The sequence below is a fragment of the Heterodontus francisci genome, chromosome 8 (genome assembly GCF_036365525.1).
Source record: "Heterodontus francisci isolate sHetFra1 chromosome 8, sHetFra1.hap1, whole genome shotgun sequence".
NCBI lineage: Eukaryota > Metazoa > Chordata > Chondrichthyes > Heterodontiformes > Heterodontidae > Heterodontus > Heterodontus francisci.
This window is the reverse complement of record NC_090378.1, coordinates 34,243,447-34,264,767: the sequence shown is the minus strand read 5'-3', so window position 1 is coordinate 34,264,767 and position 21,321 is coordinate 34,243,447. Positions and strand designations below refer to the sequence as shown.

Sequence of the window (21,321 nt, the reverse complement as noted above, 5' to 3'; positions counted from 1 at the left end):
GCAAGGATAAAGATTAAATTGGCAGATGATACAAAACTACAGAAGGGTGGTAGACTCCAAAGATGAACAGAATAAGTTACAAGAGCATTTAAATATACTTGTGAATTGGGCAGGTAGCTGACAGGTACAGAAATGAAAAATGCTTCACACTGGGACATAAAAATCCAGGAAGAGATTACCTAAATGGAAAGAAAATAATGTGCGTGGGAAATGAAAGATATCTGGGTGTCCTGATTGACAATGAAATGAAGCTATTGCAACAATGCTGGATGGGCAGTGAGGAAAGCAAATCTGGCAAAATTCAGGCATGCACTCCACATGAGTTTCTGACTATTTAAATCAATAGCATCTGATTTCCCGTGGAGCAGCACTAAGTCAGAAAATTTCCCTGATTAGGTTGAAGCAATGAAAGGAAAGCCCCAAGTTGCATCAAATTCATGCTGTACTTGACTCTGGAATTTTGAGAATGAGAGAAAATGTTCAATTCCCCAGCACTGACATTCATCAGCTTCACCATAGTATACACAACTACTTTAAAAAAGAACTAATATACACCATTCTTCATTAAAGACCAGCAACACACATTGGAATAAGTTTCATCTTCACTCTTGTGAAGTCATAAACCTAAGTATAAAGAACATTTAGGATTTCACAACAAATTGTTAACAGAGATGCTTCCCATCATAGTTTATAAATTACCACTCAACCTAGTGTGAACACATACAAGAATACTGAGATTCAGGCTACTAGGCTAGATGGGATTGAGGTTCACAAGGAGGAGATGTTATCAATTTTGGAAAGTGTGAAAATAGATAAGTCCCCTGGGCCAGATGGGATTTATCCTAGGATTCTCTGGGAAGCTAGGGAGGAGATTGCAGAGCCTTTGTCCTTGATCTTTATGTCGTCATTGTCGACAGGAATAGTGCCGGAAGACTGGAGGATAGCAAATGTTGTCCCCTTGTTCAAGAAGGGGAGTAGAGACAGCCCTGGTAATTATAGACCTGTGAGCCTTACTTCGGTTGTGGGTAAAATGTTGGAAAAGGTTATAAGAGACAGGATTTATAATCATCTTGAAAAGAATAAGTTCATTAGCGATAGTCAGCACGGTTTTGTGACGAGTAGGTTGTGCCTCACAAACCTTATTGAGTTTTTCGAGAAGGTGACCAAACAGGTGGATGAGGGTAAAGCAGTGGATGTGGTGTATATGGATTTCAGTAAGGCGTTTGATAAGGTTCCCCACGGTAGGCTATTGCAGAAAATACGGAAGTATGGGGTTGAAGGTGATTTAGAGCTTTGGATCAGAAATTGGCTAGCTGAAAGAAGACAGAGGGTGGTGGTTGATGGCAAATGTTCATCCTGGAGTTTAGTTACTAGTGGTGTACCGCAAGGATCTGTTTTGGGGCCACTGCTGTTTGTCATTTTTATAAATGACCTGGAAGAGGGTGTAGAAGGGTGGGTTAGTAAATTTGCGGATGACACTAAGGTCGGTGGAGTTGTGGATAGTGCCAAAGGATGTTGTAGGGTACAGAGGGACATAGATAGGCTGCAGAGCTGGGCTGAGAGATGGCAAATGGAGTTTAATGCGGAAAAGTGCGAGGTGATTCACTTTGGAAGGAGTAACAGGAATGCAGAATACTGGGCTCATGGGAAGATTCTTGGTAGTGTAGATGAACAGAGAGATCTTGGTGTCCGGGTGCATAAATCCCTGAAGGTCGTTACCCAGGTTAATAGGGCTGTTAAGAAGGCATATGGTGTGTTAGCTTTTATTAGTAGGGGGATCGAGTTTCGGAGCCACGAGGTCATGCTGCAGCTGTACAAAACTCTGGTGAGACCGCACCTGGAGTATTGCGTGCAGTTCTGGTCACCGCATTATAGGAAGGATGTGGAAGCTATGGAAAGGGTGCAGAGGAGATTTACTAGGATGTTGCCTGGTATGGAGGGAAGGTCTTACGAGGAAAGGCTGAGGGACTTGAGGTTGTTTTCGTTGGAGAGAAGGAGGAGGAGAGGTGACTTAATAGAGACATATAAGATAATCAGAGGGTTCGATAGGGTGGATAGTGAGAGTCTTTTTCCTCGGATGGTGATGGCAAACACGAGGGGACATAGCTTTAAGTTGAGGGGTGAGAGATATAGGACAGATGTCAGAGGTAGTTTCTTTACTCAGAGAGTAGTAGGGGCGTGGAACGCCCTGCCTGCAACAATAGTAGACTCGCCAACTTTAAGGGCATTTAAGTGGTCATTGGATAGACATATGGATGAAAATGGAATAGTGTAGGTCAGATGGTTTCACAGGTCGGCGCAACATCGAGGGCCGAAGGGCCTGTACTGCGCTGTAATGTTCTAATTCTAATAAAAAAGAGTAAAGGTAAATTAGGGAAGATTATCCAGATTCATTTTAATTCTGGAATTGGATACTCCTTCCCTCCACTTTATCTAAAATTTGAATCTGACCTGAAAAGTACATGAGTATGAGCCACAAAAGCTCAGGATGGAAAGCTTCCTGGACAACCCATGGGAAGAACTCCTCAAATGAACAGCCTCATTATATAAACACAGAGACCAACATGTACGTAGAAAGATGTCAATCCGACCACCTTTCCGAGTCAGAAGGATGAGGGTACAAGCTCCACTCTGGGACCTGAGCACTTAATCTGGACTGAAGCTCGAGTGCTGTACTGAGGGAGTGCCAGTATTTTGAATAAGATAGTAGACTGTAATGTCTTCTGCCTGCTCCAGCAGTTTCCATGGACGTTAAAGATTTAATGGTACTATTTGAAGAGCAGAAAACTCCTCAGTACCCTGGCCAACCTTAACCCATTAAGTAAAAATCACCAGAAATTGATTAAATGGTCATTCAACACATGGTGTTTGTGGAAATTTGTTGTGTGGTAAATGACTAACATGTTTACCTACATAAGAAAAGTCAGCCCACTTCAAAGTAATCCATTGTATGAGAAATGCTTCAAGATGTTGCTGAGATCTGTCATCATTTAAATGCATGCATTTCTTTCTCATCTGTGGTTAGGTATGGACTTATTTACTCTAACAATCTTGGGTTACTGTTCTTTCCGTCCCCAGGCCTGTCATAGTAACAATTTCAAGTACTGCTTTGCTCATTTCCTAGGCCCGAATTTTACAATGTGGTGATGTATCGGCTAAAAAGTCAGGGGAGAGCTCGCCTCTGCCACGCTGCAATTTTGCATGGCCCGGGCCCTCAATTGGCCTCAGTCGGGACTTCCGTCCCTCTGAGGCAAGATGTCCCGCCTCCAAGAGCTGCTGGCCAGAGAGCCAGCAGCTCCTCAGTCTCAGCAGCGCCACTGGGAGCGGTGGCCACTGCTGGACTGCACCCAACAAGAAGAGGACAATGGGCGTCGCCCTTCAGGAAGGTAAGTGGGGTTCGAGCCTTGTCAGGACAATCAGCTGGGTCCCGGAGAGGGGTTGAGAGTTGGAGAGCAGGCCACGGGGGTAGTTTTAGCAGGGCAGCCCGTGCTGCTGGGTGTCCCTCTGTGCAGCACAGGGTGCCCGATCAGGAGGCATCCCAACCTAGACTGCAAGAAGGCCACCAGATTTACTGGATGACCTCCTCAGGTGTTGAAGTGCCCATCTGCTTCTGGTAAAATAGCAGCAGCAGTAAGAGGAGGCCCTTAAGGGGCAATTAATTGGCCATTTAAGGGCCTCAATTGGCCGAGGGCAGGTGGGCTGTTTTCCACCTCCCCCACCACTGGAAAAGCAGCAGCAGGGGTGGGTAGGCGACAGGCTCAGTGCCCCCTCACCTACCACCCAGTTTATTTTACACCCTCCCCCCTCCCCAACCTCCCAGCCTGTTCCCGGGGTGGGGGGGGGGCGTAAAATTCCAGCCCTAGTCTGTTACAGTAAAAAAAATGGTTACTTGGTACACTTGGAAATAACGAGTTACAATATAAAGTGATTGCTGCTTTACAGTAATGATCTTGTATTATCATCCTATTTTTCAAAACTATCTGATCATCAAGTGCTTTTGGGTCAGATTTATCACAGGCACACATAAAGGAATGGTCCCTGAACTCTGTCCCAACAAGGTACCTTAAGCACAGAAGACTGCTTCTTCATACAGCCAGTCTGATATTCCCATTTCCCAAACAATAAATTCTGTGGCTTATCTGATGAAGACTACCAATTGCATGTCGATTGCTGCCACACTGTGAGCAGTTCTGTGCTACACATTCACGCTCACCAAAAAAAAAGGCTCTAAGTGCCCAAACCTATTCCTTTTTAGACCATTATAGTTGACATAGAGACAATGCTTGTGCGTTTTAGATGGATTCATACCCAGTGCTCTACAAATCTATCCTTTAACTGTCTGTTTCCGTATGAAGGACATTATTTTCAAAGTTTATAAGGGGAGCTTCAGGTGCTTACCTCTGCTCTGATCATGTCTTGGAAGACTTTATCCCACCACCACACTAATGAACCATGAGGCATCAGCTGGCCAATTCTATAGTGGGAGGGAGAGATGACACTATCAACGCTGGGGTAAGAACAGGGACCTACAGTAATAATATTGCAATAAAATAGAAATGTTTGAGAACTTGTTCCAGGCCTAAACATTCATCATTCGACAGAAAATCGTGGATGCCTAAGAGCGCAGCATAATCACACAAGGAGTTCAGATCACGTCATGAATGACAAAGAATCAAGAGATTTATCAATGCCATCTGAACCCAAAGAGCCCAATTTCAGGTTTGCGCTCACTCCCAGTTATTTATATTCCTTCTCATAGTGATGGTCTGCCTTTTTTAGGTTTGTGGACTTTCACTTTCAAGTTTTTCCACTGGCATGTGCATTTTATAAAGCATGTTGTGTGGAAATGATGTTAGATCAAGATTGTCATAGCATTAATGGACAAGAAGGGACTGTTTCATTGATTAACACATAGCTGGCTTTTGAAAAGTTCTCCTGGCCCAAGTGCCTTATTTAGCACAGACAAAATTACCTTCAGGTGCAAAGTGTACTCATACTGTAAACTCTTCCTTTTATAAATTGCTTTGCAATATCATGAGTATAAAGAAGATCTTCCCCAGCTGTTGCCAATAGAGAGTGCAGCCATAACTGTTTGGTTTTACAGCTATAAGCAACCAAAATTTTACCACAACTTTTATGAATATAATCATTTCTTATCGTCAGGAATTTATGAATCTAAAATCAATAAAAAAGGCATTCAACTTCAAATATATTAATCCTTTGTATGTGTACAATGTTCTTATATAACCATTGCTGCATTAGATGTGCACCTTGCCCAGATGAACTTTCAATACCGTTGATAAAAGGATTTAATTTCCCTTTTAATATTTAAAAAAAACTAAAATATTTTATTCATAGATTCCTTCCCCATTCTATTCTTAGCTGTGCTCATGAATGTATGGAAAAGTCCAGCTCAGAAGCTCATAAAATCCAAATGAAATTAATGAATAGGGAAATGTCCTGAACCAGAAAAGCAGGCCTTATAGATCAGGAGACCTTAAGATAAATGTAAAAATTAACTTATGAAATAAATTGCCACTTTGTAAAGTTCAGATACTTAACTGAAACATTCAGAAAAGAAATGAATAAATTCACAACACAAAATGGATAATGGTTTGGTATCAGTGCAAGAGACAAATGCAACTGATCTAATTCAGTCCGGTAAATGGACCTACATAAAGATAAGCTGTATGGGCTGAAAGGCCTTGTTTTTTCTTTCCTGTTATGTTGGTGTACTGATGACCCTAGATGCATTAGCCGGAGTACTGGCTACAAAACACTGTTGCAATAAAGTTCTTCAAGTATTGTGCCACACCAAGGATCTTTACTACCAGGAAGATAGGTAGAAAAAAGCAAAATGTCGCTAGCTTAATTATCATGAAAAAAAAACAATGTTTTGAGTTGGACTTTTTTACAATACAACCGGATATAGTTCAGAAAATTAAGCCGAGGACTTCCAGGAGTGAACTTAACCCCCATGATGTTGTTACGCTCTTATATGAAGACAACATCACATCATGTAATGCACATGTATTATTCTGTTGCTATGTATAACTTAGCCTGTCTCTTTAAGACCACAAGATCCTATTTGTTTAGATAGGAATATCCTGCGGTCAATTAAAGGGTATTTTATGTTGCTAGGGAAATTAATGTGTGACACAAAATTTGACAAAGTATGATGCCTGAAGCTTGATTGAATGACATATGTTTTTAATAGAGCAGGGTTTGAAGGGAATTGCTGAGCAAAGGAAAGTATTATTCGGAAAAAGTGAGAGCTGAAAAGTAAATCAGAAAACAAGTCAACTTAAAATGCTCCTGTACAATTTGTGTCTCTTAGCAATGGAACAGAAAAACCCTAGGAGCAAACTGATTGCCCACGTTCTCAATTGTGAAATCCAGCAGAGTGCTAGTATTAAGGCCAACTCCATTTTTCTAATAATCAATTGTGCAGGAAGAAGTACACTGTTTCTATTGTTAATTTATTGTATATTGCGTTGAATAAACTAGTTCCAACTTACCCTCGGAATTAAAAAGTAAATATCTCTCCAAATTTGTGCCATTCTTGCCATTCCCTGGCAGAGACTGATGTGCAGCAAAGCAATCCACTTCCAGGATCCTTCTCTTTGCTCTGTCACCAGAGGAGCTGAAAAGTGACCCAGGATGATTTGTCTATATTTCCTTATTTGGTAATCCTGAGTTCTAGTTCCCCTTTTCTTCTAGTTGTTTCAAAGGTCTGAATTGCAAACTTCTCCCAACCCTTTCCCTCTACTTTCTTGTAATGTGAAGATTCCCTTCTTAGCTCAGAAGCATAATCAAATGCAAACTCAAGGGTCTTCGTGGAGTAGTTTCATTCTTGCTTTTTATCATTTTTATGTTGTAGGTCAGAATACCAGGAGGGCAGTGGTTAAATGGGGACTCACAACTTCTTCCCAATTTTGCTGTGTGATAATAGTGCGTATTGGCTGCACTGATACGTCCAAGGTCTATAGTTTCATAAAATGTCTTCATGTTTTCATTTCCTCATACCAGGCACCGTAACAATGAATCTGTGTTGCATCTTCTGTAAATCCTCAAGATACTTCCTATAGCCTGGAGTCCAATACTGCACACAGTGCACTAACAGTATTCTTATTAAGATTTTATTTTGGATCAGCAATATCTCTTGGCTTTATATTCTATACCTCTTGACCTAAAACCTAGAATACAATCAGCTGTTTTATTTAAACAATGCTATCAATCTGCGGTGCTGCCTTAAATATTTGTGAATAGTACCCAAAATCATCTGCTCTTGCTCAGCACCGATTTTACTTCCATTTAGAGTATTATTGTTTATTTTGTGCTAAAGTGTTTCACACTTATTGACATTGAATTCCATCTGCCACTTTTTAGCCATTTTAATCAATATGTCATTGCAACTTCCCTTGATTGTCTAAAGAATAAACTATATCTCCTATTTTGATATCCTGCAAATTTCAACACACTTCTAAGCCTATTTCCAATTCAGTGATTTACACAGCAAACAGAAGTGTCCCAGAACCGAATCCTGCAGGATACCCCTACCCACATCCCACCACTCAGAAAAGCTGCCCTTAACTTCTACCCTGTTTTCTAAATCCAGTTTACTATCTTTTCCAAATTCCATAACCGGTTCTTCTCTAATAGTCTTCCATGTGCACCTTGTCAAAGGCTTTGCTGAAGTCCATGTACACGGCATTTCCCCCATCGCTGCTGCCTGTTACTTCCTCAGAGAAATCTGTGGTTTGTCACACTGGTATTTCTTTTCCTGTGCATGTAGATGGGTGTGTTTTCCCCCTCCCCATAGTTCTGTTCCATTTTAAATGCTGTTCATCTGCAATATTCAATTCTGAGGAAGCATCCGTACCCAAAATGTTTTGTCTATTCTCTCCACAGACTGCTGAATGTTTCCAGTTTTCTCTATTTTTGTTTGATTTCTAGTCTCAGCACTGTTCTATATTTTATTCATACTGCAAATACTTTATTCATCCTCACATTTCCACAAACCAACAATTAAACAAAGCTATATGTGCCCCCAGTATCACATGAACCATTGTATCCTGTAGAGTATATGATCAGCTCAGTGCATATCTATCTCTATAACTTCTTGTTACATTTCCAAATGGATTTATCTAACTCCATCTTTAACGGAGTTAATCAATATGCTTCAACTACTGCTTATTATTTACTCTAGATAGCCACAGGTTTGCGAAAAACTTTTTCTAATCCTTAGTCCCACAATTGAGGCGTATTAATTTTAAACCAGTGTCCTTTAGCTCCGGGTTTATAGTCTAAGTCATATAAGCAGCTTACATCTGCATCATCTATGCCTTTTAGTTTTTTAAGTTATGAAGCTCATACCCACAATCTTTTCTGCAATGAAATCAAAATCTGAAACTTTATCCAACCCACAAATGTGCCTTTGCAGATAAGATGTCTAAAGTTATGCACAATGGCTGCCAATTTTCTGAAAGGTTTCTAAATACCAATGACATAAAGGAATATGGGAAGTGTGGGAAAAAGGCATTGAAGTGGAGGATCAGCCATGATCATACCGAATGGCGGAGCAGGCTCAATGGGCTGAATGGCCTACGCCTGCACCTATGTTCCTACAGCATCACTGACAAAAGCAGCGAAAACCTAATTTATACACATAAACAGGGTTTCCACTGCACTTCTAGCAAAGTTATGGCGGCAGCAGAGTGGGAGCAGCTTCAAGGAAATCCCTGATCAATATTCCAAGTATAGTGTAACCGCTGTGCATAGTATTTCATAGCATTTCATTTATTGATTTTATTCTGACCGACTATTTTATCCTTTATTTGCACAACAGGACTGCCACGAGGACCACCCCAACTGAGGTCATTCTGTAATTTAGATGAGGCAGTCTGCTAGAAAGAAGAACAAATAAACTTGCATTTATATAGTACCTTTCATATCTTCACTTTGTAACCAATGAATTGCTTTTGGAATTGCAGTCACTGCTGTTATGTCAACAAACATGGCAGTCAATTTGCAAACAGCAAGGTCCCACAATTAGCAATGAAACAAATCACCAGTTAATCTGTTTTAGTGGTGTTGCTCGAAGAGTAAGTGTTGACCAGGACACGAGAAAACTCCCCTGCTCGTCTTTGAACAGTACCTTAGGATCTTTTATACCCACCTGACTAGGTGAGCAGAGCCCTGGTTTAGTGTCTCATCACGAAAGCGGCCCTTCTGACAATGCAGGATTCACTCAGTAGTGCACCAAAGTATGAGCCGAGATTATGTGTTTAAGTAGCTAGAGTGGAGCTCCAACCCACAACTTTCTGACTCAGTGAGAGTGCTACCATTGAACCAAGGTTGACACTATTGCTGATTGTAGTGCCATGTAGCACTGCCTCAAGGAGGTGTTTATCCTCTGCACCAGCAAAGGTAAAAGAATTGAGCCAGCTAGATAAATTGCTGTCACAGTCAATGTAAGCCACCATCAGCAATCAATTTTCTGGCTCAGCCAATCTGTGAAGGTCAGTTTTTTATATTGCTCGTCTAGATGGAATCCAGCTGAAAATGAAAGTCATGATCCAGACCTTTTAAACAACTGCAGGAGCACAAGATTGCATGTACAGAGTTGTTCATCTGATGCTTTACTGCGTTATAAGCACTTTATAAATACAAGTTGTTGATTGATGATGTTGCTGCACTTTGTAAATGGGGCAGATTTAAGTGTGCAAAGAGACAAGGCAGATAGAGGAATCTGTACAGCATAAAGCCTTTGGCTTACACACTGAAACACCTAATGTTTTCCTGCTCTCCTTTTTTCTCCCCCATTGTTCTTTCAGTCTCCATCTATTTACCTGCATAGATAATAAAGTTAAGCAGAATTGTTGTGAAGGCAATTGTAAAATATTGTAAGAAAAGATATTATTAGAAACTGTTATTTGGTGGGCCTTTTTTTTTCATTGAGTGCTCTCCTACTACAGGCAGAGTGGAGATTTTGTACCTAATTTGTTGATATGTTCTTTTGAATAAGACATTAAACCAAGGCCTGGCTGCTCTGTCAGCTGGACATATCAGATCCCGTGGCACTATTTCAAAGAAGAGCAGTTATCCCTAGGTGAGGTGAGAGTGACTGCCCTTGACATCAAGGCAGCATTTAACCGAGTATGGCAACAAGGAGCCATTCAATTCCCATTGGAATCGGGGGAAACTCTCCGCTGGTTGGAGTCATATGTAGCACAAAGGAAGATGGTTGTTGTTGAGGGTCAATCATCTCAGCTCCAGGTCATCACTGCAGGAGTTCCTCAGGGTAGTGTCCTAGGCCCAACCATCTTCAGCTGCTTCATCAATGACCTTTCTTCAATCATAAAGTCAGAAGGGGGGATGTTTGCTGATGATTGAAGTGTAGAAATGCTGCAAGACTTGGGCAATATCCAGGCTGGGGCCAGGCAATGACCATCTCCAACAAGAGAGAATCTAACCATCTCCCCTTGACATTCAATGGCATTACGATCACTGAATCCCCCACTATCAACATCCTGGGAGTTACCATTGACCAGAAACTGAACTGAACCAGCCATATAAATACCGTGGCTACAAGAGCAGGTCAGAGGTTAGGAATACTACGGCGAGTGACTCACCTCTTGACTCCCCAAAGCCTGCCCATCATCTACAAGGCACAAGTCAGGAGTGTGTTGGAATACTCTCCGCTTGCCTGGATGGGTGCAGCTCCAACAACACTCAAGAAGCTCAACACCGTCCAGGACAAAGCAGCCCGCTTGATTGGCACCCCATCAACAAATATTCACTCCCTCCACTAGTCGCACAGTGGCAGCAGTGTGTACCACTTACAAGATGCAGTGCAACAACACACCAAGGCTTCTTAGACAGCACCTTCCAAACCCACAACCTCTACCACCTAGAAGGACAAGGGCAGCAAATGCATGGGAACACCGCCACCTGCAAGTTCCCCTCCAAGTCACACACCATGCTGACTTGGAATATATCGCCGTTCCTTCACTGTCACTGGGTCAAAATCCTGGAACTCCCTTCCTAACAGTACTGTGGGTTCAAGAAGGCAGCTCACCACCACCTTCTCGAGGGCAATTAGGGATGGGCAATAAATGCTGGCCTAGCCAGCGACGCTCAAATCCCATGAATGAATAAAAAAAAGTAACCTGACCAATATTTATCCCTCAATCAACATCACAAAAACAGATTTCCCCGGATTTTGCAGTCAGCAGCAAAGCAACGATGCTCACGCTGACCTTGAATAAAGCTGTCTACAAATATCTAGCGATCTCTGTGGGATGGATTTCCCCTTTCCCAATATCAGTTTAAATCTGGCTCCAAGTCAAAGGAATGTTTAGGTATCTAGCAACAGTGATGTCATCCTGCAGAATAAGCAGCCAATTACATTGAAGTATTCTTACAGACAGAAAACCGGAACTAAAATGCACTGAATTTTTCACTTTTAATTAAAACTTCTTGGGTGCAAAATAAATGATTGGAACAGACAAATGGAATTAGAGTAGAAATTGAAATATCAAAATATTTTTTTAAATTTGAATTTTATAGCAGAGAAATTTGACATCCACAAGCATAAAATACATTTTTCAGGCACAGCGAGCCTGTTCAGCAGTAATTATAAAAAAAGGAGCAAGAGTAGGCCATTCGGCCCTTCGAGCCTGCTCCACCATTCAATACGATGACGGCTGGTCATCCAAACTCAGTAACCTGTTCCCGCTTTCTCCCTGTATCCCTTGATCCCATTAGCCCTAAGAACTATATCTAACTTTCTCTTGAATATATTTAATGATTTGGCCTCAACTGCTTTCCGTGGTCGAGAATTCAAAAGTTTCACCACTCTCTGGGTGAAGAAATCTCTCCTCATCTGAGTCCTACATGGCTTACCCCTTATCCTTAGACTGTGACCCCTGGTCCTGGACTCCCCTGAACTTAGTACCCTATAAAAACCCAGTTACACCTCATTCAACAAGATGTGACCTTTTTCAAGGGTTTTTGTAGCAGCACTAATAATGCAAAAAGCCAAGTTCTCATTAGTTCAGTGATTTCTAATTGATTGCAGTCTGTGGGGACTTCAACAGCGCACCCTCTGGAGAAGTGTAGAATCCCTGACAGCAACTTTTGGATTTCCATGTTTAACTTTGCATGTGCAGACTCCAGAAGTTGCTGTCAGCTTCACCATCATTATTACTATCACAAAATCTGGGCCATTAATTATCTGCCGCCATCACATTGGTGTTTGTGGGAGCTTGCTGTGTGAAAATCGTGTTGCCTACATTACAATCTTCTTCTTCTTTGGCCTCCTTGTCTCGAGAGACGATGGGTAAGTGCCTGGAGGTGGTCAGTGGTTTGTGAAGCAGCACCTGGAGTGACTATAAAGGCCAATGCTAGAGTGACAGACTCTTCCACAGGTGCTGCAGCTAAAATTGGTTGTCGGGGCTGTTACACAGTTGGCTCTCCCCTTGCGCTTCTGTCTTTTTTCCTGCCAACTGCTAAGTCTCTTTGACTCGCCACAATTTAGCCCCATCCTTTTATGACTGTCCGCCAGCTCTGGCGATCACTGGCAACTGACTCCCACGACTTGTGATCAATGCCACAGGACTTCATGTCGCATTTGCAGACATCTTTAAAGCGGAGACATGGTCTGATACCAGTGACAAGCTGACTGTACAATGTGTCCTTGGGGATCCTGCCATCTTCCATGCGGCTCACATGGCCAAGCCATCTCAAGCTCCGCTGGCTCAGTAGGGTATATATGCTGGGGATGTTGGCCACCTCGAGGACTTCTGCATTGGAGATACGGTACTGTCACCTGATGCCAAGGATTCTCTGGAGGCAGCGAAGATGGAATGAATTGAGACGTCGCTCTTGGCTGACCTACGTTGTCCGGGCCTCGCTGCCATAGAGCAAGGTACTGATAACAATAGCACTTCGAAAGTACCTCATTGACTGTAAAGCCGTGAAAGGCATAATGTGAGTTTATTTTATTGCTTTGCTCCGCTAATAAAATATATTTTCTCTCATTCCAAAACTGCAGGGCTGGGGCTTGATCACCCATAACTGAAGTGATGCTGTCAGATTGGAGAGGTACTTCTGTAAATTTCCCATTGTGAGACGGCATTCTTGCGACTGGGTGTGAACGGATTCACTTGACTGAACCGTGGAGGTGTTGATTTAACTGTTGACGCCTTGTCTCTGTTAAAACGCATGTGGCTGGCTGTGAACTTGCGAATGGTTCACATTCCTTGTAAACGCGCGCGAAAGGTCTTTTGCTGTGAAGACTTTTTATTTAATTTCGAAAAATTGTATTTTTCCCTCATCTTTTCTCCATTTTTTCCCCCTCGCTCCGGTCCCAGCCAACACCTCAATTATCTGGACATCATTCGCATTTGCGTCTTTACATCGAGCGTCAGCATGCTATTGCAACATGAAGACGGGAAATTACAGCTGAGCCTGGTCTCCACACGCGCGTTTCCAGCAAGGATGTTGGATAGTGCTCCGGAACCCTGGTCAATTTCCCCCAACATAGTCGAGGGGCACTGAGGTCAATTGTAGCACCTTTCCCGCCAGTCTGCTTGAAATTACCGAATTCAGCATAAGGCGGCGATTGAACCTGGAACCTTGCCGTTCTGTATGGTTCAACTGCTCGCTGTTAAACGTACTATCATATGGAGTGAGGAGGCAATTCAGTTTTCCTAACTGTATCTTCAACTCTAAGTGGAAATTTCTGTTTTGAAATTAATAAATCTAAGAGTTTGTTTAGGAATAGATATATTAAGATTCGTCTATTTTCACTTACTGGGTATTAAACTTTTTGGAGAGCAGCGGATTTATGTGGGAATGCTTTTGTGTAGCCTGACGTCTGCAGCATATGGCAGGACCGTATTGCATGTAATTGTGGCTACATTTAAACACCCGAGGTTAGTTGGAGGCTGTTTGTAGCTGCCTGTAAATTTCTGGCATCAGCTCAGATAAACCCAAAGTGAAATGGATGACTTTTTTATTAGCAAAGTGCATTATGATGCCTGCAGCGTGTTGGATATATGTTAGATGGAAGATATATATCTTAGCATCTCATAGCGGAAAAACAGCCATTGGGACCATCAAGTTTGCGCCAATGCTTTCACTTTAAGATAATATCACTCCGCCATTCATTTTTCATATGCTTAGATTTCATTAAGTTACTTAACTCTCTTTTAAAAGAATGTAAAAACTCTTCATAGGGAATTACACAATCTAATCACTTGTGTAAGGAATATTTTTCTAAGCTTCCCTTTAATTCCTTTTGTGATTATTTTAATTGTGCACTTTCGCTTTCTCTGACCAGTGGAAATAATAATATCACTATTTACCTTATCAGAAGACTTCATAATCTTGAAGACCTCTGTCAGGTTCTCACCACCCGCCGCCAGCCCCCCCCCCCCACCCCCCCCCCCCCCCCTCCAACAAACCTTCCCAGCTCTAGTGGAAAAGTCCTAGTTTATCGTTAGAGCTGGAGCCCCTCATCCCTGGTAACATCATTGTCAATTGACAGTGAACTAAAATATGAAAAGTATTGTGACTAGAATAGCATTTGTTCTGAATAGATGCTACCTGATTGCTGTATGAGGCACGGCTCTTGTGATTAATAGTTCGTACAGAGCAACAGAGCTGCTTCACATGCTTAATAGTCACAATACCACACAATTTAAGAATGAAGATCAGTCTTGTATCTCCAACTCCCATGTTAAGAAAACGTTTCTTAAGAGTAGACATAATAGTGTATCTCTTCCAAATGGAATATAAGTAACTATACAGCACCATTGTTGCTGCAATTAAGAACAAGGCAACGCAGCCCAGCAGAGAACAACAAAGCAGTATTATGAATCATGTTGCTCTTTACAGTGACTCAATTGTGAGGGAACAGAAAAGTTCATCCCAGCCATTTATCCCAGAATCCTGAAAAGAATAGGCCTGACTGGGATAGGATTTTCACTTATTTGATAGTTACTGGTACTGGTTAGAAGCAATAGGAATACAATTGTTGGTCTTGGCGTGACAATTTGAATTTGACTGCTCACAAGTAAATTCTCAATTCCAAAATAGAACACAGGCAATAAGCTACTTCTATTCAAACAGGAAATGGGAGGAAAAAGATAGCGTGTGCTCAGTAGGGAAGGGGGTGGTGGAGGGAAATGTATCCAAAGACTGAAGAAATTGTGAGAGAATTATAACGGCTTTTCTCACAGTTCTGAGCAATACGTTCTGAAGAAGAACATGCAGTCATACAACATGTTTAAACTCCAATGCACTGTGTTAGTAGAGTGGCAAGATGCAAGTTTTGATCCCTGAACATCTATATAGATCACAATGATCCATGATACAAGGAGACCTGATGGGGAAGGATTGAAAATAAACTTTAAAAAGTTTTGTCCTCAACAAAAAGCACCATCCCACAATTGGGTGAGTGTGGGTTAATTTTAATTCTTTAAACTTATGGAGCAGACTGACACCAAGTGTGGCACTCAGTAGTAGCCTGTCAAAAAGCAGATACATTCATGAGGAAATAAAAAAACTATGGGCTGAGCATTACATTAGAAGGAAAATGTGAAAGGTAAGTACACTCTATACATTGATTATAACAATTTTCCATGTTGCTGCCTTTGTATAATTTGATGAGCATTCATATTATACACCTATTCATGCTTCCTTTCAAATTAAATGTTTAATTCACTATTGACACAATGGAACGCGAGTTACATTTTTTTAAACCACATAATTTGTACACCCAGCACATGTTGTATAAACAATATTGCAGTCATACCTTATGATAGACTGGAAAGTGCGTAACTCATGGGACTGAATGTCTGATTAATTGTTCTACCAGAAAAGTTTATACAATGATCAAATCCACATTCAATTCATTTATTGAGCGTAATCCAATGCTTGCCAAAATACATTTGCAGCTTTATGTATTAGATTGGTCTGAGCCTTAACCACCAAGTATACTTTAAAGTTTGCCTTGTTTTAATTTCAAAAACTAGTTCATCAGTATTACAGTACACAGAACAGCCAAGAGATCATATATAGGCAAGAAACTTCTGCCTTTTCTCCAACTAGTACATTACTTTCAAAAAATTCAATTATTTCCTATAGATCTTGATGATACCTCAATTTATATAATTAATGGGTTTCATTCTAATGTTCCAACTTCCTCTGCTTGCCTAGAAATGCTTTGCCTATGTATCCACCATATACATTATTTCAGTTCTATCATCCATACATTATACTCAATTACAAAGCTCTTTACTCAACATATAATGTTGTGTATTTGTGTGCATGTATCTGATTCCACATGGGTCAGGGATTTACATTTACAGTAGTGTAAAATATATCTGTAACAATGGCATTCAGAATAAATGCAGCATCTCACCCACCAGGCAATGTGACATGCACTCTTTCACGCATGAGAACCCTTTTTCATGCACCATTCGCCCCTGCAGTATTCATGAGTTAATGACGTTTCACACTTATGAGAAAAAAAAAGCCAGCCATAGCGTACAATTAGCAGGGCAGCAGCCTCCATTCGTACCGTGGATCGAACACAAAGGTAAATGGACCCTGATAAAGGACGTACCAGAGTGAAATAATTTTATTGCTCAAGAGAACACATTCGGTGCTCAGTTTGGGTTTAGCGTTTCTGCGAAAGCGCCACCCTCTGCTCTGCAACATGCTGTAGGAGTGGGCAAATTAGCAGAATACCACGGATCAGTACTTCTTACCAACCTAGCCCTCATTGCCAGCTCACGAACCGTTCTGAGATAGCCAAAAGCATGTTAACATTTGACACAGTTGGGCACATTTCTCCCAGGCGTCTTGTTTCACTGTAGCATTGTCCCTTCAGGTGCCCGCCCTCAGTCACAAGGGGAATTTTGCATTAAAACGTCACTTACAGATGATAAAAATACATATAAAGGTATCGCGCCTTTACAAGTCTATGAGTCTATCATAAAACTAATAGCATCTGGCGAGAATTGAACGCGCGAGCTGTCACAAGAATGATGTGTCAACCAACATTACGTTGGGTTTCTGTCGGAACTACTCAGCCTTACAGACCTTAACTTGAGTGACAGTGACACTCTGTCGCCCACTACTGACCACAAAGTACCAGGAATCCCCTGATCATCCGTTAGATCCGTGGGGATATCAAAATATATTAAAGAATTAATGGTCACATTTGGAAAGAGTGAGACCTACAGTTCTGCATGTATTCGATCAACCCGGCTTTCCATTAATCAGATTTCTGCGTGTTAATACATAATTATATGGGCCACACATATATATATATTGTAACCATAATTGATAGCGGTAGGATTGTTAAACTTACCGTCCACTGTCTGCCTTCCAAACCCAGCTGCTTGGACTCTGGGCCGGCCGCAGGCGCTCCTCCTGCGCACTGGTAGAACTCGTCGCCCCTTGCAACTCATGATGCGTCTGTGTTTAAATCCCCAGCTAATTGGACATTTCCTGCCTCTGGTCGAAGCGGCGAGGGTGAGAAATCTCCTGGGCTGCTCTCAGGGTATAGATTCGATGCTCAGTTTGGGTTTAGCGTTTCTGCGAAAGCGCCACCCTCTGCTCTGCAACATGCTGTTGGACTCCTTTCCAAAAGTCTCTGCAGCCACTTCCTGGAGCTCGCCTCTCGGTCCTGTTCGAAACACGAGTGTTCTTTTTTAATGTACAAAACCAAGGAACGCAGCAGTCCCAAACCCTCGATCTCAGGAATCACACCTACCAGATCAGCGACCAAGGCACCCAAAAATATAACAGGAATTTCCCCAAAAAGGCTGCACCCTGAAAACCAAGAGACCCCCCCCCCACCCCCACACACACACACAAAACAGCACAAGGGCTGTCCGACCGCCTTGATTTACCCTTTCAAAGGTGGACAGTAAAGAGTTAGAAGTGGACACGGTGACTTTTCCTTTCTTCAGCTGCGAGCGCATACACATGATTCCCTGGAAACAAATGCACCGAATGCAGTTTCTAAATAATCCATGCAAGTGTGAGGAAGTGTTTGTGTGTGAGTTGAAAGTGTGTGCGCGCGCCTGAGAGTGAGTGAAAGATTGAGTGTTTGGATTTAGAGAAATAGTGTGCGTGTGTTCGTCCGCTGCAGCAAAACAAAACTAGTAATCAAATACCTCCAGCCACCGACAGCTTCGATATCAGCTTGAGTTTGTGATTCTTTGCTTTGGTTTAGTTGAATTTGAAGAGTAAATATGATGATATTACTTGAATACGTTTCGGGACATAATTTGTGCCAAGCTGCAAAAAAACTAATCTGGTTTGTACATCGCGAATTTGAAATACATATTTAATAATTACCGTCAGGCAAAGTGCTAGTTAGTATTTGGAGGAATAGTGAAACGATAGATGAAACAAATTGGCGCTGTTTTCTGTCATTCGTGAAACATGTAACAGTTACTCAAGAAGATATAAGCGATACAAAGATTGACGATGCGTGGCATTGGTATATTCATTTAATACTACTCGAACCAAACTCTTCTTCATTCTAATTTCGTTACTCAGATTCTTACATTCTTGTGCAAGGTACTTCCTTAGCCTGTCCAGTCATCACAAATGTTTCCCTGCATTATTATATGTTATGAAAAAAATTACAAACCAGAATAGGAGAGCGGATGATGTTTGATTCATTTACTCAAACACAGGAGAGGTTAATAGAGAGTGAGGGTAAAAAAAAAACATGGTTGAATAAGTTAAATAAGATGGTGGGATCACAGAGACTCACCGAGTTGATCTGGGACCTGAACAACAACCGTCAACCCTGAGCACTACCGAGTCAACTGTTCAGTTGCAGCGTATGCCGAGATAATCCACTGTCCGGGACATTGTGGCAAGAAATGAGAAATGGGAGTTTTGTTTAGGGGAGGGGGATATGGAGATGGTGTGTTAAACTGGGAGTTGGTGACTCTGGTTGTCTCCATCCCTGAGCTGCCGAGCCTGAACCATCTCCCTCCCGCTGCTCGGTGTCAGATTCCATTCATGGAATCACATGATGGAAGTGGGCTCTCTGCCAGTCTGTACACCTGCTCCGGAACAGCCCAGAACCCGCTCGCCCTGCCATTCAGGACCGAGTGCGCGCTCCCTCCGAAAACCGAACAAATCTTTCCCCGCAACAAAACTCTTATCTCAAGAAACCGGCCAGTATCCCATCTGGATCCGGAATTCCTTCAACCTAGAACCTTACCTGGAAATATCTTAAAGTTCCGCACCTGGAAACTCTTCAGTGTATAAACCTCCCTATACCTTCACTCGCACACAATCCAGACAGCTATCCATAAAGATGAGACACATATTTCCATTGGTCCAGAGACTGGGCAATCTTTTCATAAAGAACAATTATTCTCTCTATGCAGAACCAAAATAACCAAGTATACACATGCTCACGCTATCATCCACAACCCACAATTGCAACAGGAACTCAAAATGAGAAGGACCAATCATCTTTGTATGTTGTATCTAAACAGGCATCCATCCGTGCAATGCTCCACTCAGAAGTCTAATCATTTTGATCCAAAACTTAGACTTCCCTTTATCTAGAACCCAATCACTCCTACGGCAAGGGCAGAACTAAAAATTAAATTATTCCTCTGTCCAGAACTGGGACAATCCCTGTCCAATATCTAGAATCCAAACACCGCACTTTCAAGAGTTTCGGTCAACCCTGCACACATAACCGGATTAAGTCATCAGGAATCGGGATCATCCAGAACCCAATCTTTAACACATTTCTTGGCTGAACAGCAGTCTAATTCATCCCTTTTAAAACTCAGCTCAGAAGCCAAAGATGTTTCGATTAATAGCCCAGCGAGTCTACCATTTGACATCTGGTCTCACCTCCCTCGTCCTCCCACTGGAAATATTGGCAAATCCGGGGCAGCTTTCCATCCTGAATCCAAATAATCATCAATTCGGAAACATCCAAAACATGGTTATTAGCATTGTACACAGATCCTCAAAATCCTTCAATGCAGAATCCAGGCACCTGCCCGGTCCATCTTCAAACTGAACTAAAACGTTCAGAACCTGGTAGTCTGTCCACCAGGAATGGATAGTTCACCTGTTTAGGCCAAGGTATTCCTTTATACGGAACACAACCCATTCAGAATTGATGTCTACAATTATGATTCAGACACCGAAAGCTGTAGACTTTTGTTTTTACACAGTTGCTGAAAGAAAGACAATGTATTTATTATGCTCAAACGAATTCGTTTAAGGGTTGATTTTAATTTAGATCAGGGTAATTACCCTTATTCGATCATTGAATGAATTATGGAATGCAGACATCCTGTAATACATGACCAGAATATTCTTCCATTCTGATACCAGACATACTCCTTGCAGAACAATGTCATCCATTCATTTGGAACAGACCTATCCCTCCATCTGAAATGTGATGATTCATTCATCAAGAAGCTACTGATTTTGTTCGGTGGCTATGATCTCCGTGACTCTGTATAGATGTGGCAACACATGGAAATGGAAAACATTCTGGCCTGATTAAATAGGTTAAGGGTCCAAGCCCCGCTCTAAGAGGTGAGTATATTATCTACGCTACCGCTCAAGTATAGTTCTGGGAGTGCGTTGTTACGAGTGCGAGTCTTTGGGTTTCTAACAAAGCTTCATCCATCAAACACCAGCAAAAACAGATTAACCAAACATTAGCTCATTTGTAGGCGTGGAATCTTGCTGTGCGAAATTGAGTTGCCACGTGTGTGTACAAATCAAGAGTCACCACACTTGAAAAGCAAATTCGTTAGCTGTGAAATGCTCGATGGTGTTATCAAAATAAGTTCTTATTTCTATAAGTTCTTTAAGGGCACAAACGCCAATATATTTCAGTCCAAAATTTGTACATCTCTACATTTTGTAAAGAGACAAAAATTAATGAACAATGCCACGCACCGACTACAGGATAGACTTGTTTTCACAAACAGCTTCATTCACTTCAGGCTAACATTTCAGTTATGCGTGCAGCAGAGAAATCATTCGTTCACTTAATATCAAAATTTACCTAAAAAAAACTTTTAAGAAACTACAATAAGCGTCAAAGTAAATTTAGGAGAATAGTCGGTGTAAACTTCTTTTGAGGACGTCAGGGTTAAAGTGGATAGAGGACTCGCTAAAGTGCTGTACATTTGGACTTTCAGTAAGCTTTTGACAAACGTTTTGATTCGGGACTCCGAGTTAAAATGAAATCTAGTGAAATACTGGATAAAACTGGGCTGGGTTAATTGGTTGAAA

The 21,321-nt window shown here is 41.7% G+C and overlaps 1 protein-coding gene across 1 annotated transcript in view; it reads right to left on the bottom strand.

Moving 5' to 3' along the window:
• Positions 1 to 17,486, bottom strand: part of LOC137373188 (uncharacterized) — an 83,382-nt gene extending 65,896 nt beyond the window's left edge. The window contains exon 1 of the mRNA XM_068038044.1: positions 17,387 to 17,486. Within this exon, the coding sequence (XP_067894145.1) occupies positions 17,387 to 17,486 (100 nt within the window). The remainder of the gene's footprint in view (positions 1 to 17,386) is intronic.
• Positions 17,487 to 21,321: the final 3,835 nt, after the last annotated feature.